At 40.3% G+C, this 23216-nt stretch overlaps 1 protein-coding gene across 6 annotated transcripts in view; it reads left to right on the forward strand.

Moving 5' to 3' along the window:
- MAP2K5 (mitogen-activated protein kinase kinase 5) overlaps nucleotides 1-23216 on the forward strand; it is a 244156-nt gene that overhangs the window by 176765 nt on the left and 44175 nt on the right. For 4 of the 6 annotated variants that reach the window (XR_006887499.1, XR_006887498.1, XM_046653610.1 and 1 more), the window contains 2 exons: nucleotides 6126-6152; nucleotides 6464-6496. The exons of 1 other annotated variant lie outside the window; for it this stretch is intronic. Coding sequence is in view for 3 of the 5 variants with exons in the window: in XM_046653610.1 (XP_046509566.1) it covers nucleotides 6126-6152; nucleotides 6464-6496 (60 nt within the window). In the remaining 2 variants the exon portion in view is untranslated. The remainder of the gene's footprint in view (nucleotides 1-6125; nucleotides 6153-6463; nucleotides 6497-23216) is intronic. One more of the 6 variants, XM_046653611.1, reaches the window with a different exon arrangement.

Consider the following 23216-nt stretch of genomic DNA (forward strand, 5'->3'; position numbering starts at 1 on the left):
GCAAACTAAATGATGGTCCAGAAAAAACCCTTTCAAACATTTTGATGCATTAAAAAAACTTTTGCTATAGCAGATTTATTTGACCTTAAAAAGTAGAATATGGTCAACCGGCCTTTTCTCAGAAAAAGCAACATCTTCCCCCAGTTCCCATACACACATAACTAATATTCTTAAACTAGATTTTGAAATAAGACCACTCTTTTTTGGAAAAAAGAAAAGGGAAAAGTTGGATACAGCAAATGTCTAAAATCATCTTCAAAAGGAAAATGTTTAATGGACTCGTTGGCCAGACCTCATACCATTAGAGAAAAAGTTAATTTTGTAATTCACATTGATCATTTTGAATTGCGGTTTCTAAGCCTCTGCTTTTCTCACAAAATTCAGGTCTAAATATTAAAACTTACATTTGCCCAGAGGATGATTTACTAAGGCTCCTATATACCTATGTGGAGTAGGACATGAGCTGTGTCAATTTTAAATACAAAAGGGAAAAAAGAGTATAGACTGGCAATCAGGTCCTTTCTTTTCTGCTCACTGACTGGCAGATCCAGCAAATGAATAATGTTATGCCATACCTTGATGCTCCAGCTGTTGTATTTTGTGTGAAAATGCATTGTCCTTGATACTCGGGAAGCAGTAAGAGCCAAGTGATCTAATTTATGGCTGTGATGATTTTCTGTCGGGTCCCATCTGAGCTGTGCCCTCCTCTAGGCATCTCCGAACCTTCCTTTCCCACCCAGCTGTTTGTTAAACTCAGGGACATCTAGTTTCAGCTCTTCGAAACTGGTCCCTCCTGAATGCAGCACCCTGGCTGGAATTTGAGATGTGGGGCAGAGAGAAGGTGCCAGTAAGTGGATCTTTGAATGTGGGAATTATAGTGATTCCCAATCGGTGAGAACCAGTCATTCTTATGCCCTGTTTAGTAGGTCCCTGCTAAACCCTCTTATGACTTATTTTTGTTTTGTCGTTTATTTTTGCTTAAATAAGTCTTATGACTTAATTTTTTGTTTTTGTTCTATCCAAGATACACCAATAGACTCACAGGCATGATAACAACTTGAACAAAGACAGAGGCTGATGAATAGAGGAGATAGGATGGCATAAGTGAATTATACCTGTTCATTTTATATTATTAGAAATAGTATATATTGTTCATTTATTTTGTCTCATAATGTGTTCAGTATCTAAAATATCAGTTTGCTAAAATTCCCATTTTTAGTTAGCTAGAGTAAATTTTGTTCTATTCCTTTTTGAAAAGCACTCCTTTGTTTGGGAAATCTTATTTTAAGTTAGTAATACTCAGTAATGTGTGTTCAGTTTGTGGTCATGTGGAAGTGAATTTTTTTTTTCCTCTCCTTGAAGGCTTTCTGAGATTTGGGCACTTTGTTTTCACAAGTAATAATGGATTGGAGGTGGTGCGTCCCGAAGTTTTAGCACCTAACAACAGTGCCAGATAAAATTAGATTGAACGCTGGAACTAGTTTTCCCTCAGATAGGAAGACAATCCTGGCACTTGGATGAGAAGCTCCACCTTGGAGGAACCGTTGGCCTCCTCTAGCTCCTGCCTTCACTTTGTAGACAAAAGTCCTGAGCCTAGAGAAGGCAGGGAGCTTCTGAAGCCGTGGGGTCTGGCTGGAATTCCAGGGGTCTTTCTGACTCTGACATTGGTGTCTTTTCCCTACACTAGGCAGCTTCCTGAATCAGCAGCCACTTCTAGGCCAGGTTCTATCCGTGACCCTGGGCACTGCTCCCTTGGAGCCTCAGTGTCCCTAACAGCAGAATGAGTAGATTGCACTAGATCTCTGAGGTCCCTTCCATTTCAAAAATTCTTTAGGTCATTATTCTTCATTTAGAATATGGAAGTCTCAACCTACCATAATCTCTGTTTATATTTAGCCAGGGTTATTGCTTAATGCAACTGATTTGAAAAGAGAGTCTTTGCAAAATAGCCACACTTCCTAAAATTAGAAGTTTTTTAAAAAATGAAGAATTCAACATCGATAGCTAGAATGTGATGCCAGTAGCACGACAAATAAAAAAGATATTCTCTAAAAATTCCAACCATATGATTTAATTTTCTATTTCTTTTTTCTATTTAAGAGAAAATAACACAAGCTTGAAAAGCAGTAAATATGTAAAGAGAAAATTTGTCAACTGATATTGGAAGATCTGACCTAGGTCACACATAAATCTCTCAGACAAGAGCTGCAGGGCAAGCCATAATTTCAGAGAGTAAAAGAGAAAATGAAAGCTATAGCTGGTGTCTTCTCTAAGTTACATAGGTGGATTCATTTTAGTTTTCTGATTGTGCTTCTGAATATAATGTGAAAGGGCTGGTAGCAAGGTCTGTTTTACCACTGTGTGTAAAAAGTACCTCTACAGAGATGGAAGCATAATGTGAGACTTCCAGAGTTGCTTTGTATCACCAGAGCCATTACCTAAATAGTTGAGGCCCTACAAGCAAACTTCTGCATTGGCAATTTCCTGTCCAGGATCATTTTCCAAAGTCATAAGTCATGTTATAGGAGCTTTTCTAGTTGCCAACTCTATGGTCCTTGCAAGGAAATATACGAAAATGTTACTTCTATAATACTCTAAGACCTAACTGATATTTATGCCTGCCTGTTATAAAGTCATTCTTCCACATTTAAACACATAAAGGTCTGTCTTATATCAGGATGAGGCAAAACTATCCACTATTAGTGTGGCTTAAAATCTTGGACCTAACAGCTGATGAAAGAAAGAAAAAGCTATGCCCAGAAGAGGGAAGAGATTCATCTAATTAGTGTATCAAAATGCTAGTAGTTCTAGAGACTGATTAGCAAAATGTATGACTGGAGCAATGATTGTTCTGTTATTGTCCAAAAATATTAGTTAGACATAGAAAACTCAACACAAGCAAAATGTACCAGCAAGAATGTGGACTTGGACAAGTTAGTTGTAAACAGCATTTCATATGTTGTGAAGGGCAGGCAATACGTCAGCCCTAACAACATTATTGTGTTCCTCTGAACTCTGCTCCCACAGCTCGGCGTTTGGAAGGCAGACCCAGAATAAAGAGAGGCATTCACAAAGCTAAGATTTTATATTGAGTACCCTTAGTACCACTTTAATGTGCTATAAAACTAGGGGCTTCACTTTTTCATGAACTGTGTGCAAAAGCAAAGGCAGTGACTGGAGGTTGACTTTGTTTGGATCTGTTTTATGGTTGCTGTGCCTGTACAGTAATGTGATCTTGAAAAAGGTAAACAACAAAGAGTTTAGCCGTGAAAAATATGCCTAATATAAATACAGTTGAGTACATGGCAGTTCAGAATTTGAAAAATATGACTGTGGCGTTAAATTTTCTGGTGGAATTAACAGAGGAACAGAATATATCCTTTAAGGCAATATATCTGAGACAGAGAAAGGAGATAATACATCTAACTCTATGGTCTATGTGGCATTTATATAAAGAAAAGCACAGTAGCTTTATTTAATTGAGAAAATGAATCAATTACAATGATGTTGCATCATCAAATTCTTGTGAAATAGAAGATATAAGTCACCGCATTGTGTAACAGTGTTAAAAGGTAATTGAGTATCTTAAGCATTTTGAATCAATTTCAGGTACTGGCACTGCTACCTTAATACAAAATTTATGAAGATGATTTCTTATAATATGTTGCTATCAAAACTGTGTAATAAAACCTGGTAACAACATCTCTCTTTAAAAACATGGGTAAAACAGTGTAGTTATAAGATCATAAGAAAAAGACTTTGATATTGCCGTTTCTCCCTTTCTTGTCGTGAAGAGGAAGCATTAAAATACTGCAGATTTGTCTTAAACCATGCTTTTAATCCACAGAATAGGACAGAGTGGAGACATTCTCTAAAATCTCCTTTCTTGAGGAAGTGTCCTCCCGTCAGTCCATTTGGTTCACACAGCTCCTGTTACTGGTAGCAATGTCTCACAATCCATTCCTAAATTCATTTTGAAACATCTTACTCAGAATGTTCACTGCATGTTTTCCTCAGAGAATGTTGTAATCCCCCTAACTGTTGAAAATTTGTGAAAAACATTCTCTTTGATGTAAAAAATGGATTTGTTCATTATAAACAACCCTCCTGTTGAAGTAGATACATCTTACTAAGGATGTGGGAGGTGGGGGTGGGGAGTATCCCACGTGGTCTTGAAAAAAATGTAAGCAAACGCCAAAGGCATCTTGTATCATAGGAGAAGTTACCTGGGATGGTCAAGATTTTCTTTTTTTTTCTTTCTTTTTTTTTTGGTGAAGATGATTGGCCCTGAGCCAACATCTGTGCCAATCTTCCTCTATTTTCTATGCAGGACGCTGCCACAGCATTGCTTGATGAGCAGTGTGTAGGTCCATGCCTGAGATCTGAACCCATGAACCCCAGGCCACTGAAGCTGAGCATGCGAATTTAACCACTATGCCACCCGGCTGTATGGCTTGTTACTAAAATCTTTAACCACTCCAGGGTGGTAGTAACAGCTCTGTCTTCCTTTTTAATGTAAATCTTTACCTGCAGAGCCTTATCCAGAAGTACTCATTGGCTAGAGAAACAGGAAGCAGCAGTAATTCTGGACAGCTTTAAGTAGGAGCTGTCAAAGTAGACGAAGAACCAGTCATCCTGGGACAGGTTTCAGGGAGTGGTGGCTGGGGAGGTGGGTGCTGAGGAGCCAGGAGCAGCTGTGAGTGGGCACTGTGTTCAGCTGAGATGATAACATGGGAAAGCACTTTTTAAAACACTCAAGCACGAGGTGGAAGGGTCTGCTGATCAGCCATGTGGATGCAGAAGAAATACAAAAAGATAGCTGCTGCCCTTGAGCAGCTTATATTCTATGTGAAAAGAGCCCATATGCCAAAATTGATCATTTATCAACTTCATCATGCCAAGTATAAATATATGCAAATCCAATTGTTTTTAAATAATGCCGTGCTTGTAAGCAGATACAATGCAGAAGCTGGAGGAAAAGGATCATGGGAGAAACCCCAGCTCAACCATAGCCTGTTCCTGAGGCCTTGGGCCTGCACCATCCTCTGGGAGGCCCAGTTTTCTCATCATAGAATAGAGGTGATGATCCCTGCCAACCTCAGGGCTGGTGCAGATCACATGAGGATGTGTATGTGAAGGAACTTTTAAAAGCACCATTGAAAACATATTAGGGACTATTACTATTTTCCCTTATTTTCCCAGCTGGTTGGAGCTCAGTTATTCCAGCAAACAACTGACCCCTCAGTAGTTGTATTTGGTTCCTGAAATTTTTCTTCTTAGGAAATTGAGTACCTGGACTCCATTCTCATTGAGTTTATGATAACCGTAGGCATTTTTCGGGGGGAAGGGAGTCATTGAAGTGTTTAATACTTTAATTGCTAAGTAGATGTTTTATTAATTTGGTGTCACATTTTAGTACCTTTCTAAGAGATATGGTTTACTGGTGTTAGATTTGTGAGCAGCCGGCCTTCAGAACAGGCATGCTTAACTTTCTGCTTTTATCCCCTGAAAAACAGTGTAAAACTTGCATGGATTTGATTTTCCCAGAGAGCATTGCTGCCCTGGAAACAGGCTGAAGGAACTTTGGAAAAGGTGGAATCTTCACCCCACTCCTGAGTTAGAGGCAGATACTTCAACCACATAATTAAAGTTTTCTTCACAAAATAGGGGATTGTGAGCAGACACTGGCAGGAATCCAAAATTCTAATTTCTGACTATGATTTAATTTCAATTTTAAATAAATCGGTTTTTAATTTAAAAAGAGTGAGCTTCATAACATTAGCAATGATTGCAACATTAAGCCCAGTGTTCACAATCTAGCAATATAAAACATTATTTATATCTGAATCGTAAACAGCCTTTTGAAATGGATTATGGTTTTTCTCCCTATTCTAATACAACCTGGAGGGTACTAAAAAGTGTTGTGTGAAATTAACATTCTGCTGACTTTCGCCTATAAATGAGAAGCGAGCTATTAACATTTGTGTATTTTCATTATGTAAATTGTGTTAACACATGCCCACAAATTGCCACCAGCAATGCAATAATTTTCTCTCAGTGATCATAATGTGTCCAAGTGAGTCATTTTGATTATGACATGCTAATTACATATTGCCTTTTTTCAGATTCAGAAAAACCAGGGATCTTTAATGGTAAGCTTTATGAGTTCAGAAAAAAATTCACTTTTCTTTTTCCTGATGGCTGCTTCCTTTGCATGCTTGAATGCCTTGTTTTAAACTTAGCAAATTGCATTTTGAAGAAAATGCAAACCTTTAACTGCCTGTATTAGATTAGGTACCATTAGAAATAATAGAACATCCTGAGCGTCGATGTTTTTATAAGAGTTTGCTGTTGTTGATTAATCTTGCTGTATTTTATTGCATTAATGATTTTTTCTTTCCACTCCACTGTAAGGATATTGCATAGAGGCTAATACTTTTTCCTCTCTTCTTCCCCATCGCAGCCTCTCCAGCTTCTGCAGTGCATTGTTGATGAGGTGAGGCATCGTCTTATGTGCTTTCACTCCTAAAGTCATTCCTAATGGTGTGGAAAGCTTATATTTTGTTTCCTAATGAAGCACAATGCCCAACATCCTTGGAGCAAGTTGTGTTGTATGCCTCTGAGCTGTGTTACGTGAACTGGCCTTGTCCTGAATCCTGCTCTTCTGATTCTGCCTGAGAATCCCTGCCAAAACAGACTGTCCCACGGGCTGGTCCTTGGGGGTGTCAGAAGCCCTAAAGACAAAACACGATAATATTAATTTATCCTCTCCCTGGCCAGATGGGGATGGAGCTGGAAATGAAAGTGGTATCATTTTTTTTCCATAACAGATATTTAAAGTCATTCAGTAGGCAAGGGTCAGAGTTGAATAGCACACACAAGCTGGGTAAAATTTGTCTTCCTTGCTTTATTTACCCAGAGCATATCAGAGTGATAAGAGTGTTCAAAAGCTCTAGCTCAACAGTTCAGCTTTAATTTCCTAATTAGGCATTTCCCCCAGAATAGACTCCTAACTTTTTGTGCTTTTAACTAGTATTCTCCCATTTTAAAGTTGTCGTCTCTCTGGTCACCCTGATCGGTGGAGCTCCACTGTCCCTTCGACTTCATGGAGTTAATCTACCTTCATTTCTTTCTCAGTCAACTTTTTCTACTTCTGATTCTGACTTAAATTCCTTTTTTCTATAAATTAGCAGTCTTATAGTACAGAAGACTCTCAATTAAGAAACATTAATGTTTAAAAACTGAGTTTCTCTGGGCTTGGGCTTACCTACTAGCATTGGTTTTTTTTAAACTTTAATTTTACAATATTTAAAACACTTGTAATGAAGGCGATGAATGATTCAGATAGGAAAGTTTGAAAGAAAAAAACAAATCGTAATTCATAATTATTCCTCTCAATTAAACATCTGTATAACCAGTTATGAGTTTTGGGAGAAAAAATAAAGATCCTCCTAGGAAAAAAGCAAATGTGTACACATATCACAATAATAGTAAGAATGGGGCTCTAACATCCTTAATGGTTGCATCAGTCAGTCCATATATCCCCTGCAAGCCATAAACCATGTTAGTGCAAAAATGAAGGCATCGTCCTGAAACAAATGGAGGCCCCATTTTCTCAAATATCAGACAGGCCTCCTGGATCTAACAGCTCATCAACATCTTCTGTCATCTTAGATTCCAAAAGCATCCTATCCACATCAGAATCCTCCCAATTAAACTGATTTTCCTGAGGTCCCCCTCCAGGATTGCTTAGGGACCTGCCCAGAGAAACCTGGCCCTCCCGGTCTAAGGCACAGCCTGCCCTGCTCCTGGACTCTGCTGTTCTCTGCCTGCCAGGCTCCTGGCATCAAATGTTCGGGTGCAGACACTCTTCACCAATAATATATATTTTACTAGAGAGCTAATTTGAAGGATTTCTGCATGAAATGGATGTTTCCATGTCTTATTTAAAGTAGCAGTGATTGCTATTAAATTTAAAATATTTTACTTATTTGGGCAAAATCCTGAGACTTTTGAAATTATTGTAGCGAGATGTTCTGTCTAAGGAGGGAAAGCCTATGTGATGAAGGACAACAGCATGTAATTTAAATGGGTGTTTTTTTTAACATTTCTTCCTCATTTGAGAGAAAAATATAATTTAGACACCTATTCCCACTTACACTAAAAACATATTAAAATATCTTCTTTATGGAAACTTGGGAACTTCACATTGTCATTACTAAAACAAACATAAGTTGGTCTTAGAACTGAGCTGATGTTCAGTAGTAAGAATATTAGGAAAGAGTTGGCCAGATGACCTGCCTTAGGCAAGGTGCACCATAGCTTCTAGGTAAGAAAGGATTGAGGGGTCCTTTAATTACTGTGTTTATCCCGTGTTTGCCAGATTTCTCATTGCTGTGATACTGTGTTTCTCAAAGGGAGAAAGGACTAACTGCATCAGAATTACCTAAGGCTCATGTTAAAAATGCAGATTCTTGGACCCAGATCACTAAATTAGACTTTCTAGGGGTGGAGCCCAGGAATCTTCATTTTACTGGCTTCCCAGGTCACTCTTTGCAAATTAAAGTTTAAGAACGTCTTCTGTAATGGCTTTTTAGGGCTAAGTCTGCCCAGACCTGGAGCCCAGAAGGCAATTAACTGTCTGTCTTCATTTGCATCTGACTTTTAGGGCTTCTATTCCTGAGTGCATATAACCAGCCAGGATTTGAGCCATTTTACTCCTTGGGAGTGGGACGTACCTGATTGTGGAATGGATATCTATTGATAGTATGTACTGTTTCTATTAAAGTCAGATCAAAAAGTACCACCCCTAATTCAAACAAGATGGAGTATTTGGAGTCATGTACAAAATAGCTGAGCAAAGCCCAGTGTAACATACTTCATTATTATGTGGATGCACTTGACCTCCTGGCATGGCCTGACAAAGGGTGAGGAAGTAGTAAAACAAGACAAGTGGGCAGGAGGCAGCCCTAGAGTGGCCAGAAGTGGACGTCAGAGCCAGTCTGGGAGTCAGGAGGTGGAATCGTGGGACAAAGCCAGAGTCAGCCACCAGGTGTCCAAATAGAAGACACCAAAATTCACACAGAGGAGTGAGAATCATGAACATGAAACTGGAACCACAGAATGGGAACTGGAAGGGTAGCTGAGGTAACAGGAGAATCAAGCTCCAATCAGAAATCTGGGCAATCCACTTTAATTGTGGTGGGTGGAGTTTGGAGTGAGTGGAGTATCTGGTTTGGACCTGGCTAACTTGGGATATGAGTGATGTCTTAAAGACACCACCTGATGCCTCCGAGTTCTCTCAAAAGAACTTCTTACTTTAACACCCTTGTGTAACAGGCCCTCTCTAGGTCCCTGCCTGCCTCTGAGTGCTGTGATGCCTTAGCTATCTGATATCTTTGGGGAATAAGGTGGCCCTTATGGTCTACATAACTGATATTTACTACTTTAAGCTCTAACATCAATGAGAAAATTTGCATTTTTGGAAAGAAATGTTTCTAAAATGTATTTGCTGTTGGCAGCCTGTTGATAGAGTATAGTGACTATCATTTAACCTTTTCTTGATGACTCAGGTCCTTGTTTTGAAAATGGGACTGAACTAAACTTTGATGTGTTGATGCCCTCCAGGGCTATAGAGTTGTGTGGGGCTTGCCTTGTTCTTTCACTGAATTTTACCAACCATTTTGCCAGTATGTTTGGCCTTGGCTCTCAGTGATGTGCATGCGCCTCTTGAGATGTATAGAGCCGTTTGCTCCCAGGCAAAAGGGCCCTACATGGCTGTGCTAATCTGCTTGGTACTTTTCCCATGTTCTCTTGTGATCGCCGCTGTTTCCTATGGTCACTCCCCTTTCTTGTCAGTGACTGCCTGCTGCCCCAGTGACCTGACCATCTGTCTTCAGTCTTTCCACTCCTGATAGTGACCCTGGCAAAACTAGAAGATGCCAAATGAAATCAGATACCCAAGTGGTATGTGTAAGGTCAAACACACTCATCTGAGAAGAGAGACAGAGGCTTGAAGCCCTCCTTACTGAAGTAAAATAGGTGGGCTTATGTTCAGTCATTCAACAGATAGTTATGAAAAGTGCCCACTATATGCAAGCCCAAGTTGGACCAGCCATGATCAGGACAGCCCCCAAGCTTAGACACAACTGAGCTTCTGGGCAAAGCACCCAGGCCAACTGCAGACTAGGTCTTTGAGTCAGGGTAGAAAAGCAGAAGCACAGCCCCAAATCCTGGGCCAACACAATGTGCTGGGACTCAGGAGGCTATGTAGCCATCTAACACTTCCCCTGGTGCCTGAGCTCCCAGTTTGCCTAGCAACAAGGGGCTGGCCACACTGGGGATGTGGCCAGTGGGAATACAGCAGTGATATCTAAGTCCCCAGTCCCAGGCTGGCTGGAGCCAGCTAGTGGGGGCCATCAGTGGATTGAGGTGCATGCTGGGAATTGCAAAGATTGAAGTGGGGACTTCTCCCTTGGGCCTGCCCCCAAGTAGTCCAAAGCCTTGGAAAAGATATGACACAGAAATGAATAATTGTTGTTCAGTGTAGGGTGCATACCATTTAACCCAGAGACAGGAGAGTTTGTTCTGCCAGGAGAAGGTTTGTTCTGTGAGTGGATTGGGAGAGGCCCCTCAGGGAACGTGACATTTAAGCTTGGTCTTAAAGGATGAGTAAAAGTTTGTCAGGTCAAGAAAGGAAAAAAATAGAGGGCCAAGCCCAGGGGCGCAGCGGTTGAGTTCACACATTCCGCTTTGGCAGCCCGGCGTTCACCAGTTCAGATCCTGGGTGCAGACCTTTGTATCACTTATGAAGCCATGCTGTGGCAGGCATCCCACATAGAAAATAGAGGAAGATGGGTATGGTTGTTAGCTCAGGGCCAATCTTACCTCAGCAAAAAGAGGAGGATTGGTGGCAGATGTTAGCTGAGGGCTAATCTTCCTCAAAAAAAAAAAGAAATAAGAAAGGAAAAAAGTAAATGTCAGGCAGAAGGACTTGAAACTTTGTTGTGAACCATTTTTGAGTTCACAGATGTGTTTCAGAATGTTCAGGTTGTCTGAAATATGACAACCAGGAAATGGATTATTACTCTGACTATATATATGTTTCAAGCATATTACAACTAAAAATAAATTTCTATCTAACATCTGTAGGTGCTCAGCAGGACAATTAGCAAATCCCTGATTTATGCTTCTGTTTATTTATTCATTTTACTAGTAAAAGTGGATTCATATAAGTCATGTTTTATACCCAATCAGGAATATCTTCTACATGAAAGTGTTGATTTCTTAGTAAGAACTACAAGATTTGTAAAATACCAAAATGATTCTGAAATATAAGCACAAACTTTTAGTGGTCGGTAATGGCCTACAATTGGGCCAAGTGTACAGACAAACAGTGGGCTTAATTGTCTAAGATGCTAGCTGAATAATTCAGATATACCGATTGTTCTTCCCTGGTGTGGCTAGAAAGGGAGAAGGATTTGGTGTCAGGGATGGCATGACATAGCACTCTATTAGAACATCTAGGGAGGTCTGATGAAGAGTTTATCTCACGTGCTTACTCTAAGAAGGCTTCCCAAGGAGGTGAACACAGGGCTTTGATAGAGGACAGTGGCATTTACAGAGTATGGAGACTGAATAGACAGATGGCCAAGGAGCCAAGGGATCCCGGAGGTTGAAAACAGATAATTAATAACAGAAGGAAATTTGGAAAATTCACAAATATGTGGAAATAATCCACTGCTATATAATCAATGGGACAAAGAAGAAATTGAAAGAGAAATTAGAAAATACTTTGAGATGAGCAAAAATGAAAACACAGTATACCAAAACTTATGGGATACAGTGAAAGCAGTGTTCAGAGGGAAATTTTTAGTTGTAAATGCCTGCATTATACAAGAAGAAAGGGGGGCCGGCCCAGTGTCATAGTGGTTAAGTTCATGCACTCCTCTTCGGCAGCCCAGGGTTCTTCGGTTTGAATCCTGGGCACAGACATAGCACCACTCATCAAGCCATGCTGAGACGGCGCCCCACATAGAAGAACTAGAAGGACATACAACTAGGATATACAACTATGTACTGGGACTTTGGGGAGAAAAAAAAAAAGAGGAAGATTGGCAACAGATGTTAGGTCAGGGCCAATCTTCAAAAACAAAGAAGAAAGATCTTGGGGCTGGCCCAGTGGCATGGTGGTGAAGTTTGTGCACTCCACTTCAGCAGCCTGGGGTTTGCATGTTCAGATCCTGGGTGTGGACCTACACGCTGCTCATCAAACCATGCTGTGGTGGCATCCCACATAGAAAATACAGGAAAAATGGCACAGATGTTAGCTCAAGGACAATCTTCCTCAAGCAAAAAGAGGAAGATTGGCAACAGATGTTTGCTCAGGGCCAGTCTTCCTCACCAAAAAAAAACCTCAAAAAACTCAAATCAGTAACCTGATCTTCTGCCTTAAACTAGAAAAAGAAGAGTAAACTATACTCAAAGCTAGCAGAAGGAAAGAAATAATAAAATTAGAGCAGAAATAAACAAAATAGAGAATAGAAAAACAACAGGGAAAATCAATAAAACCAAAAGTTGGTCCTCTGAAAAATCAACAAAATTGACATACCTGTGTTGGATTGACCAAAAAAAAAAAAAAAAAACAGGTGGAAGACTCAAATGGCTAAAATCAGGACCAAAAGCAGGTACCTTACTACCAACCTTACAGAAATAGAGTTATAAGGGAATACTATGAACAATTGTATGCCAACAAATTAGATAACCTAGATGAAATGGATAAATTCCTAGAAAAACAATGTATCAATACTGACTCAAGAAGAAATACAAAATCTGAGTAGACTTATAACAAGTAAATAAATTTTTAAAAAATCTTCCCACAAAGGAAAGCCCAGGATCATATGGCTTCACAGGTGAATTCTACCAACTGCTTAAACTTTTAACACTAGTCCTTCTCAAACTCTTCCAGAAAATAGAGAGGGAGCACTTCCTAACTTCTTCTGTGAAGCCATTATTACCCTGATACCAAAACCAAACAGACACCTCACAAGAAAAGAAGACTACAGACCAATTTCCCTTATCAGTATAGATGCAAAAATCTTCAAGAGGGGCCGGCCCTGTGGTGTAGTGGTTAAGTTTGGCACACTCCACTTCAGCAGCCCGGGTTTGTGGGTTCAGATCCCAGGTCCAGACCTCCACTACTCGTCAGCCATGCTGTGGTGGCTACCCACGTACAAAATAGAGGAAGATGGGCACTGCTGTTAGCTCAGGGCCAATCTTCCTCATGCACACAAAAAAGAGGAAGATTGGCAACAGATGTTACCTCAGGGCAAATCTTCCTCAGCAAAAAAAAAAAAAAAAACAAAACAAAAAAAGAATCCTCAAGAAAATGCCAGCAAATCAAATGCAGAAGTATATAAAAAAAATATGTCATGACCAAATGGGATTTATCCCAGAAATGCAAGGTTGGTCCAGCATACAAAAATCAGTCAATGTATTACATCATATTAGTAGAATAATGGGAATAATGGGAAAAGTCCCATGATAGCTCAATAGTCACTTGACAAAATCTAACACCCTTTCATGTTAAAAACACTCAAAAAACTTGGAAGAGAAGGGGACTTCCACAACTTGATAAAGGACATCTACTGAAAACCCACAGGTATCATAATTAATGGTAAAAGACTGAAAGCTTTCCCTCTACGATCAGGAGCAAGAGGATGATGTGTACTCTTGCCACTTCTATTCTACATTGTACTGGAGGTTCTACCCAGGGCAGTTAGTCAAGAAAAAGAAAAGGCATCCAAGTTGAAGAGGCAGAAGTAAAACTATATTTGCAGATGACACAATATTATATATAGAAAAGCCTAGAAAATCCAGAAATAAAAACTGTTGATTAGGGGCCGGCCCCGTGGCTGAGCAGTTGGGTTCATGTGCTCTGCTTCAGCAGCCCCGGGTTTCGCTGATTCAGATCCTGGGCACGGACATGGCACCACTCATCAGGCCATGCTGAGGCGGCGTCCCACATGCCACAACTAGAAGGACCCACAACTAAAATATACAACTGTGTACTGGGAGTATTTGGGGAGAAAAAGAAAAAGGAAGAAAAAAAGATTGGCAACAGTTGTTCGCTGAGGTACCAATCTTTAAAACAAAACACTGTTGATTGAACAAGTTCCTAAGAATAGACATATAGAATAGAATTGAGGGGCTGGCCCCGTGGCCAAGTGGTTAAGTTCGCACGCTCCGCTGCAGGCAGCCCAGTGTTTCGTTGGTTCGAATCCTGGGCGCGGACATGCCACTGCTCATCAAACCACACTGAGGCAGCGTCCCACATGCCACAACTAGAAGGACCCACAACAAAGAATATACAACTATGTACCGGGGGGCTTTGGGGAGAAAAAGGAAAAAAATAAAATCTTTAAAAAAAAAAAAAGGAATAGAATTGAGAGTCCAGAAATAAACCCATATATCCATGGTCACTTGTTTTCTGAGAGGATGCCAAGACCGTTCAATGGTAAAGGAATAGTCTTTTCAACAAATAATGCTGGACAATTGCATATCCACATGCAAAGAATGAATTTGGACCCCTCCCTCACGTCATACACAAAAATTAAAATGGATCAAAGACCTAAATGTAAGAGCTAAAATTATGAAGCTCTTTAAAGGAAACATAGATGTAAATCTTTGTGACCTTAGATTAGGTAACAGTTTCTTGGTTATGACACCATCAAGATAGTGGAATCGCTGTGACAATGCCAGGGTTCCAGGCCGATAGACAGGTAGAGCCATGACAAGCCACAGCTCTAAGAAGAGGACCTTTGTGCCCCAGTGTGGGAGGTGGGAGAGATGCTGGCTTTCTCTGTAAGGTCTGTAGCTAGGAAAAGCAGATTGACAGGAATGCCACAGTGGCGGTCGCGGGAAGGATGACAGAAAGGAAGTGACCAGCTGAGTGATGGGCAAGAAGAGGAGAAAGTAAGGGGTGAGTGTTGCTGTGGGGCCTGACTTTGGGTCCTCAATGATGAGGAGGAGTAAAGTGGACTTGCTTAAGTTGAGAACAGACTCTCTTGGCCAAAAACATACTTAACAGCTCATCATTACAAAATTCCATTTATAAAAGTAGATGCCTTCTGTGAGTTAGTATGACTCTATTTACTCATAAAACTTAATGAAGACATAAGAGAGCCTGGCTTTTATCTGCCTGGCTGGCATATGCACGTCATTACAGTGGTACTAACAAGAGTCATTATGAATGGGGACACTAGTCCTCCGCACCAAACACCTGCACTCACGAGAGGCCTCACGTAGACTCTTAGACGTGGCTCCTCTGATGTTCACTAGAAATGCCAGCAAACCTGTCCAATGCTGGAAGGAAGCAGCGTTTGATGCCAGCCCGCACCTGGCAGCTCAGTGGATAAGAGGAAGGAGGTTAATCACACAGCCAAGCACCTCCACATGAGCCGGGTGAACCAGGAGGCAGCCAGCATCTCTGTTCTAGAAGAGAGAGGTATGAAGAAGGGGATGAGAAAACCTAGGACTGGGGAAGGGAGGAAGAGGAGAGAAGAGTCTGCTTTGTTACTGCGTTGTTAAAAATGTCTAAGCTTTTCTCTCTGCCTTGTTTCTCCACCACCAAGAGAACTGAAAACGTACATCCACATAAAAACTTGTACACGAATGTTTGTAGCAGCATTATTCGTAACAGCCAAAACATAGAAACAACTCAAATATTCATAGACCGATGGATAGATAACAAAATGTGGTATATCCATACATTGGACTATTATTCAGCACAGAATTGTCTTTTAAAGATTTTATTTTTTTCCTTTTTCTCCCCAAAGCCCCCCAGTACATAGTTGTATATTCTTCGTTGTGGGTCCTTCTAGTTGTGGCATGTGGGACGCTGCCTCAGCGTGGTTTGATGAGCAGTGCCATGTCCGCGCCCAGGATTCGAACCAACGAAACACTGGGCCACCTGCAGCGGAGCGCGTGAACCTAACCACTCAGCCATGGGGCCAGCCCCACAGAATTGTCTTTTAAAAAATACAGATCTCAACCTGTCAACCCTTCCAGGGATCCCCCTGCCTATAGGGTAATATCTAAACTTCTTAACACAGCATTTAAGACGCCTGCGTATTTTTTTCAGCCTCACTTTGGGTCAGTCATTAGTCTTCAAAGCTGCCCCACAGTTTCACACCTATGGTGGTACTCCTCCGGCTTGGAACGGCCTTCTCCTCTTTTTCACTTTGTAAATGCCTAGGCATCCTCAAAGGCCCACAGGTCAAACCTCATCTCCTCTTTGAAGCTGTCTCTGTTACCTCTCCACCTCTTCTGTCCTACCACACTCCCGCCCAGTGTGAGCGGAATTCAGCGTATCATTGTTTACAAAGCTGTGTTATAGTTGTTAGTCACACCGAGTCAAATTTAGTTGGTGAGTTTGCCTCCCAGTAGACCATGAAGTCATCCAGCATGAGGATTTATCCCAGCACCTGGTAAAGATCATGGCCCAAGTAGGAGCTCAGGAAATGCTCCTTGAAGTAAATTAAATATGGATTTTTTTAGCAGGGCTAGTCCTACACAAAATGGAATGTGGTCTAAGTTTATCTTTTCTTCCACTGAGGCCCATTATATCCAGCTGAAAAGGACCTCTGTCCTATAACACAGCAGTGAAGTACAGAGGCCATCATAGAGAAATTCATTTCTCTTTCCTTTTTTCCTTTGAAATTTTTTTATTGAAATATAATTCACATAAAATTCACTCCTTTAAAGTATACCACTCAGTTCCAGAACATTTCCATCACTCCATAAAGAAACCCAGCACTTGTTAACAGTCACTCCTAATTCCTCTCTTTCCTCCAATCCCTGGCAACCACTAACTAATCTACTTTCTGTCTCTATGGATTTTCCTGTTGTGGATATTTCATATAATTTGGACCATACAATATCTGGCATTTTGTGATTGTTTTCTTGCATTTAACATAATGTTTCCAAGGTACACCACGTCATAGCATTTATTACTGCTTCATTACTATTTATGGCTGAGTAATATTCCACGGTGTGGATATACCATATTTTGTTTATCTGTTCATCAGTTGATGAACATTTGAGTTGTTTCTACTTTTTGGCTGTTATGAATAACGCTGCTATGAACATTCGTGTACAAGTTTTTATGTGGATGTATGTTTTCAGTTCTCTTGGATATATACCTAGGAGTAGAATTGCTGGGTCATATGAAAATTCTATATTTAACTTTTTGATGAACTTCCAAACTGTTCTTTCACAGCAATTGCACCATGTTACATTCCCACCAGCAATTTATGAGGGTTCAAATTTCTCCACATTCTTGCCAACGCTTGTTATTTTTTGGGTTTTTTTATTATAATCATCCTAATGGATGTGAAGTAGTCTCTTGCGGTTTTGATATTCATTTCCCTTATGATTAATGATGAGCATATTGTCATGTATTTGTTGGCCATTTGAATATCTTCTTTGAAGAAATGTCTGTTCAATTCCATTGTCCATTTTTAAATTGGGTTGTCTTTTTATTATTGAGTTGTAAGAGTTCTTTACATATTCTGGATACTAAACTTAAATTTTTTCTCCCTTTCTATGGATTGTCTTTTCAGTTTATTGATGGTGTCCTTTGACACACACAAGTTTTAAATTTATTTTTTTTTTGGAATTTGAAGCCATTCTGGTTTGATTAAAGGATGGAAGGCTTAGATCATCACCCTATCCCCACCCCACCCCTGGCACCCACATAAAAGTCCTTAGAGTTTCATAGATTATAGTTTGAAAACCATTCATTGTAGCCCAAACAATCATTCTGTAAACCTGTATTAATCCCAGAGCTAGGTACTGGAGACAGGGAATAAGATGCAATTGCCACCGTTAAAGTCTCCACTCGAGTCAGGGAGGCAGACCATAAACAGTCATACATAAATAGATCACTTTAAACTAAACCGCAGGTAGTACAAGTGGTATGAGACTTGATGGACTGAGCTCTCAGAGGAGCACAGCAACTGTCATGTTAACCACTCACATAAATGGGTATTACTCACATAATAAGGTATTTAATGATGTTTGCAGCTATATAAATTTACAATTATATATTTGTAAATATACAAGGTGCTAGGGAAACACAGAGAAGAAAGCTGATAATAGAGGAGATGATAATGTACCAGAGGGCCCAACAGAGAAGGGGAGCCCAAAGGGCCAGTAGGAGTTAGCTCCAGAGAGTCTTGAAGCCCCTACAGGGAGTTCAATGTGGCTTCAGCGCTTGGCAGAGTATTAAGAGATGAGGCAAGGGCCACATTTCTAGGGATCTTTATACACTGTGCCTGAAGGCATTTGCAGCAGTCGGGGGACTAAAAGAGTTTTAAGTAGGGGATCAACAGAGCCAGATTTGTGCTTTAGAAAAATCACTCTGAGAGAGTTGTGGAAGATGGAATGGGAGGGACAGTTAGGCAGCTATAGTTCTGGTCAGAAATTATGAGGGCTTTGGGACAGCCTTAGCACGTTTGAAGGGTATTTAGGAGGTAGAATAAACGGGATTGGTGAGTAATTGGGTGTAGGGGAGGGTGGAGAGGTGGGGTCAGGGGTAAAGCACATGGCTTGGGCAGTCAGGTCTTCCCTGAGATGGGGCACACCCACAGGAAGATGATGAGCATTCTATTCATAGGACAGCACCAAGCGCCTCATTCAAAACTATATTAATTCCTCTTTCAGACCCAGTTATAAGAAGTTTATCAACTAAACTCTTAAGTCCCTGGCTTTTCATTTCTGTCTTCCAGGTATTGCACCTAATGTACAGTAGTCACTCATAAATATTGATTGAGTGAAATTTGGGCGTAATTATAAGAACTTACTACTTGTTTTTTCAAGATCTCAGAAAAACAAATCCAAAAAGTAATAGAGAGTATATGATGAGGAGTACTTAACTAATATATATGGTCCTTTATGGAAATTCAGAAATCTATCCTTAACCCTTAGGAGTTACAGAATGTTTTCCCATGTCATGTTGCTTTTCCACAGCACTCCGTTTTACAGATGAGAAAACTGAGTGACAGTCAAAGAGTAGGGCTCCTTCTGTTCTACTGTAACTGACCTTGATGGAACCGAAAAATGACAGCTGAACATTTTGGCATCAAGAGGAGAGATTATTTTAAAATCCATAAAAGAAGACAACTTAGAAAGCATTGCAGACATGCCCCAAGGGCGTAGCTATATTGCAACACAGTTCAGTTTTGCTGTCTATAAGAATGACTCCATGTTTTTAAAAAAAGAATTGAATTCTATTCTGCATATTTTGTTTATGTTGGCAAGGAGAAGCTTGACTCCTTTTAGAAAGATTTATATATACAAAAGCTTTGGCTCTTAGAGAATTCATTCATGCAGTCACTCATTCCTGGACAGGTTAACTGAGAAACTGCTGGGCTGTCAACAGAGCACCTGTTCTCTAGGGGTAGGGGCATGAGAATGGTTGCCTAATAATATCTCTCTGGAATTCACAAAGTGAAGTTAACCAGCTCCAGAGGGAATAGTATCCATTTTTTTCCCTGAGGGACTTTGCCATAATTCTGGCTTCTGAAGTTAGCAGGAAGTAAAAGGAACATCCCCCATCTCTCCTGCTCCCAGCATCCTAAGCATGGCCTGTTCCTGACACAACGTGTAACTGCAGATAGTTTAAAGTGAGACAAGACTTGCTAGCCTGAGCTCTCCAATGACTGGTGGAGGCCCAGCGCTCTGACCACGGTCACTAACACCGTAACCACTCGCATAAACAGGTACTGATGATGTGGGATTTCCTGATGTTTGCGGCTTGTGTGAGTTAATGACTGAGGCATTAGAAACTTGTAAATTAATACAAGTGGATATACGATAGTCTTGTCCTCCAGCAATATCGTTAACTGGACCTGTGTCTCGTAGTGTTAGAAATATATAATTGGGAGCCTGAAAACTGATATTCCTCTTTTATGTGAGGCAACCATTAGAAATCTAACACTCCCGTTGAAAAGTCCAGTATGTTTAAATTAATTCAGTTTGGCTGGTTTGAAGGTTGAAAATAGGTTAGCATTAAGGCCATGATTCCTTTAGTAATTACTTTTTCTATTGGTAATAACTATTTCTTTAGAAATGACATTAACATTCTACCAAAACCCAGCAGTAATCCAAAAGTTAATGTTCTGTTCATTTATAATTATATTTAATTCATATTTATGAGTTGTCGGAAGGGAGGAGAAAGAAAGGAGTTTAAAAAATGTAACAGAAGAAACAAGTTAAAAGCACAGTTTTTCCTGATAGCCTGAAGGATGTACAAAGTCACTTTTAAAGTGGGAAAAATAAATTTTTTAAACACACAGTTATATAGAATCAGATTTTATTGGCTTCCGCTGAAAAAAACTGTATTCTTATTATTTCCTGGTGGCACCGAGTGAGTTCAGTGGATAGGCTTTCTCCATTTCTTCTTTTTTACTAACTAAAATATTAGCATAAACATCCCTATGATATTGATTTCAGTAAATCAATTAGATTTGGGGGGAGTTTTTAACCAGGAAAAATTCTGAGTCTTTAGGCAGTCGTTGAACAAGTAGCTTTGTGTTGTTTTCTTTGAATTGTCTGCGAAGCCTGATATATTATTAATGAATTGATTTCTTGGTGGTGGAGGCCTGTGAACAGTGTTCTATGAATGGGCAGTTGCCTGGTGGGGCCAGTTTTGGCTGCTGTCATTTAACATGTGTTGCTCTATTGTGAAGTCTTACCCAGCCGTAGGACAATGCTCATTTAATCCACCATGATGGGACCTACACACCCTGAGCCCAAGTTGGATGCCAGGGTCAGTTACCCAGCAGCTTGGGCTGGGGCACTGCTCTGCCTCACTGCCTAGTTGCTGTAATCATTTTGCCTGCCGTTAATTTTCCCTAAACCAGGGAAAACGCGTCTGTGAGCAGTGCAAATGTTCTCAAAAGAGATTCCAAACGGGTCGGCTGGGGTGTTGCCTCCCTTCCAGAATGGAGGCAGCATTCCAGGGAGTGCGAGTTCCTTCTTTCCTCCTGGAAATGGAAGCGTCTGGGCCCACGAGATCCCTGATGTTCTGAGGTCCAGAGTAGCAGATGGCATTATGGTTTTCCAAATCCTGAACATTCTAACTGAACTTGTTCATTTCACAGTATGTAGTTTTGTTTTGTTTTTTTTCACTTCCTCTCCCTTTTTCCCTCCCTGTCTCCCTCTCTTTGTTCCTCTCAGATTGACTAATTTTAAACTGATGCAGTATCTCCTTTAGCCAACTTTAAATTCCCTTCTCTCTGTGTTTATTGTACGCAACCAGGTATAGCACAATTTCACATATAATTCTCAGGCTTTGAGTCACAGCTGACATAGCCTTTGAATTTGGTTATAAAAATGTGTAAGCAGATAACCGTCAACGCTCCTACCCCCGGCAGCCCCTGGAAGTTCTGTTTCCCTCCTATCCATAGCTTGCAGTGGAGGTGGCAAATGGCAGTAATTATTTTAACTAACAGTTGAGTGAACATTCAGGAGGACATCCAGTGTGGCGATGTGGACTTTGGATTTCAGCGAGTTCTCAGAGTCTGACTTGATGGTGTTATGGCTTGTTGATTTTTCAGGACACGGACCTGCCAGGTTCTTGCCCTTGAATAGTGTGTGGATGTAGTTCAGATGTTTTGATGTTAACGCTTTACCTATGAAAAGAGGAATAATTCCCTTCATTTAGGAATCTGTTAAGCGTTATTTTTCACTCCTAGAGTTTCCTCTTTCCTTTTTGTTTAATATAATTTATGATCTATCTTTCATCTAAGATTTTAAGTGCGTTTAATCAGCACTTCTACACATAGAATGTGGTGAAATGCCAGTGTGTATATTAACATTATAATTTAGGTCCTGGATCAAACATGTGTAGCTGGACTTTTCCTGAGGAAAAAAAATTGACCTTACTAGTGTATGAAATTCAAACACTATATAGGGACAAGTTAAACCACAGGTAGGAATTGCTGAATAATTACCTTTAGACCAGCCTGAGCAGGAGGCTTCCCACGAGGGTGAGCTCATTTAATGGTTCCTAAAACTCAATCTCATGGATGTCAATGGTCATGCTTGATTATTTGCAGCAGTGTTTTATGAAAAAGCGATAGAAATGCTTTGGGAGGCTACAGAGAAAGAGGACAATAACGGGTTTGACTTTTGTAAATGAAATCCCTTTGGTATGAGACAAGCATGCTTTTTGTTCTGCTTAAGCCATCAAAAAGGGAGGTCTGTGTGGATGTTAGTGTGCACGTGTGTGTGAGACTGTGTATTTGTGTGTGTGTTCTGTTCATACAGACACCTCTAAATAATACTGTGCACTATAGCTTATGACCAACAAGAGACCTAAAATAAAAAGAGAAAAAAGGTGTTCATTGGCTTTGGAAAGGAAGCAATTTCAAATACAGTTTAAAAGATTAATCCGTTTTCCAGTTCTCCACTTACCTGTTTTCAAGGAATTTTATAAAACACGAAGATCTTTGCCATATGTTTGGAAAATCTCTAAGTAAATATAAGTCTTTTAAATGACAAAAATTAGATAGACTAAATGAAGGGTTAGTTTTGACTTAATGACAAAATTTCTTCCCTTCCCCTTTATCCCAAAACTGAAGAACTTCCAAAACACTTAGGAGAAAAAAGAGAATAGGAAAAATATCTATAATCTCAAATTTCAATTACCTAGAGACAAATTCCTTTAGACCTGTTCATTTATATTTTGTGGGTTTTTTTATAAGCCTTCTGATTATGATGTTCACTTGGCTAACAGCTGATTCTCCCTTGATTTAAGGGTTTATGGGTAAGGTGGGTATTTCAGTGGTGAAAATACAGGCGTTTTGCTCCTGGTACCAGGTCCATCTGAGACAAGTTAAATGAGCTGCTACTATCAGTCTGGACCCAGTGGACAGAACTTCACACCAAAATGCTCACACATGTAATTTGTCACGTCTGGCAACCCAGAGCATGGGCTGACCCAGGAAATTGAATCATCTTTCACTTTCTCTGCTCAAGGCTTGATGTGGAGTCGTATGAGTAAAAGGAGGGCTTTCTGGTCTCCAGCTGAGGAGGGTCAGAGGCTTGCTTTTCTGATGACGTCCATCCGTAAGCCTTCCTAAATTCAAATCCTCATTCCCACCCCAGTGCTGTCCTTGTATATAACAGCCCACAGATTAGGTCAGTTCCGT

Source organism: Equus quagga, chromosome 2 (genome assembly GCF_021613505.1).
Source record: "Equus quagga isolate Etosha38 chromosome 2, UCLA_HA_Equagga_1.0, whole genome shotgun sequence".
Taxonomy (NCBI): Eukaryota; Metazoa; Chordata; class Mammalia; order Perissodactyla; family Equidae; genus Equus; species Equus quagga.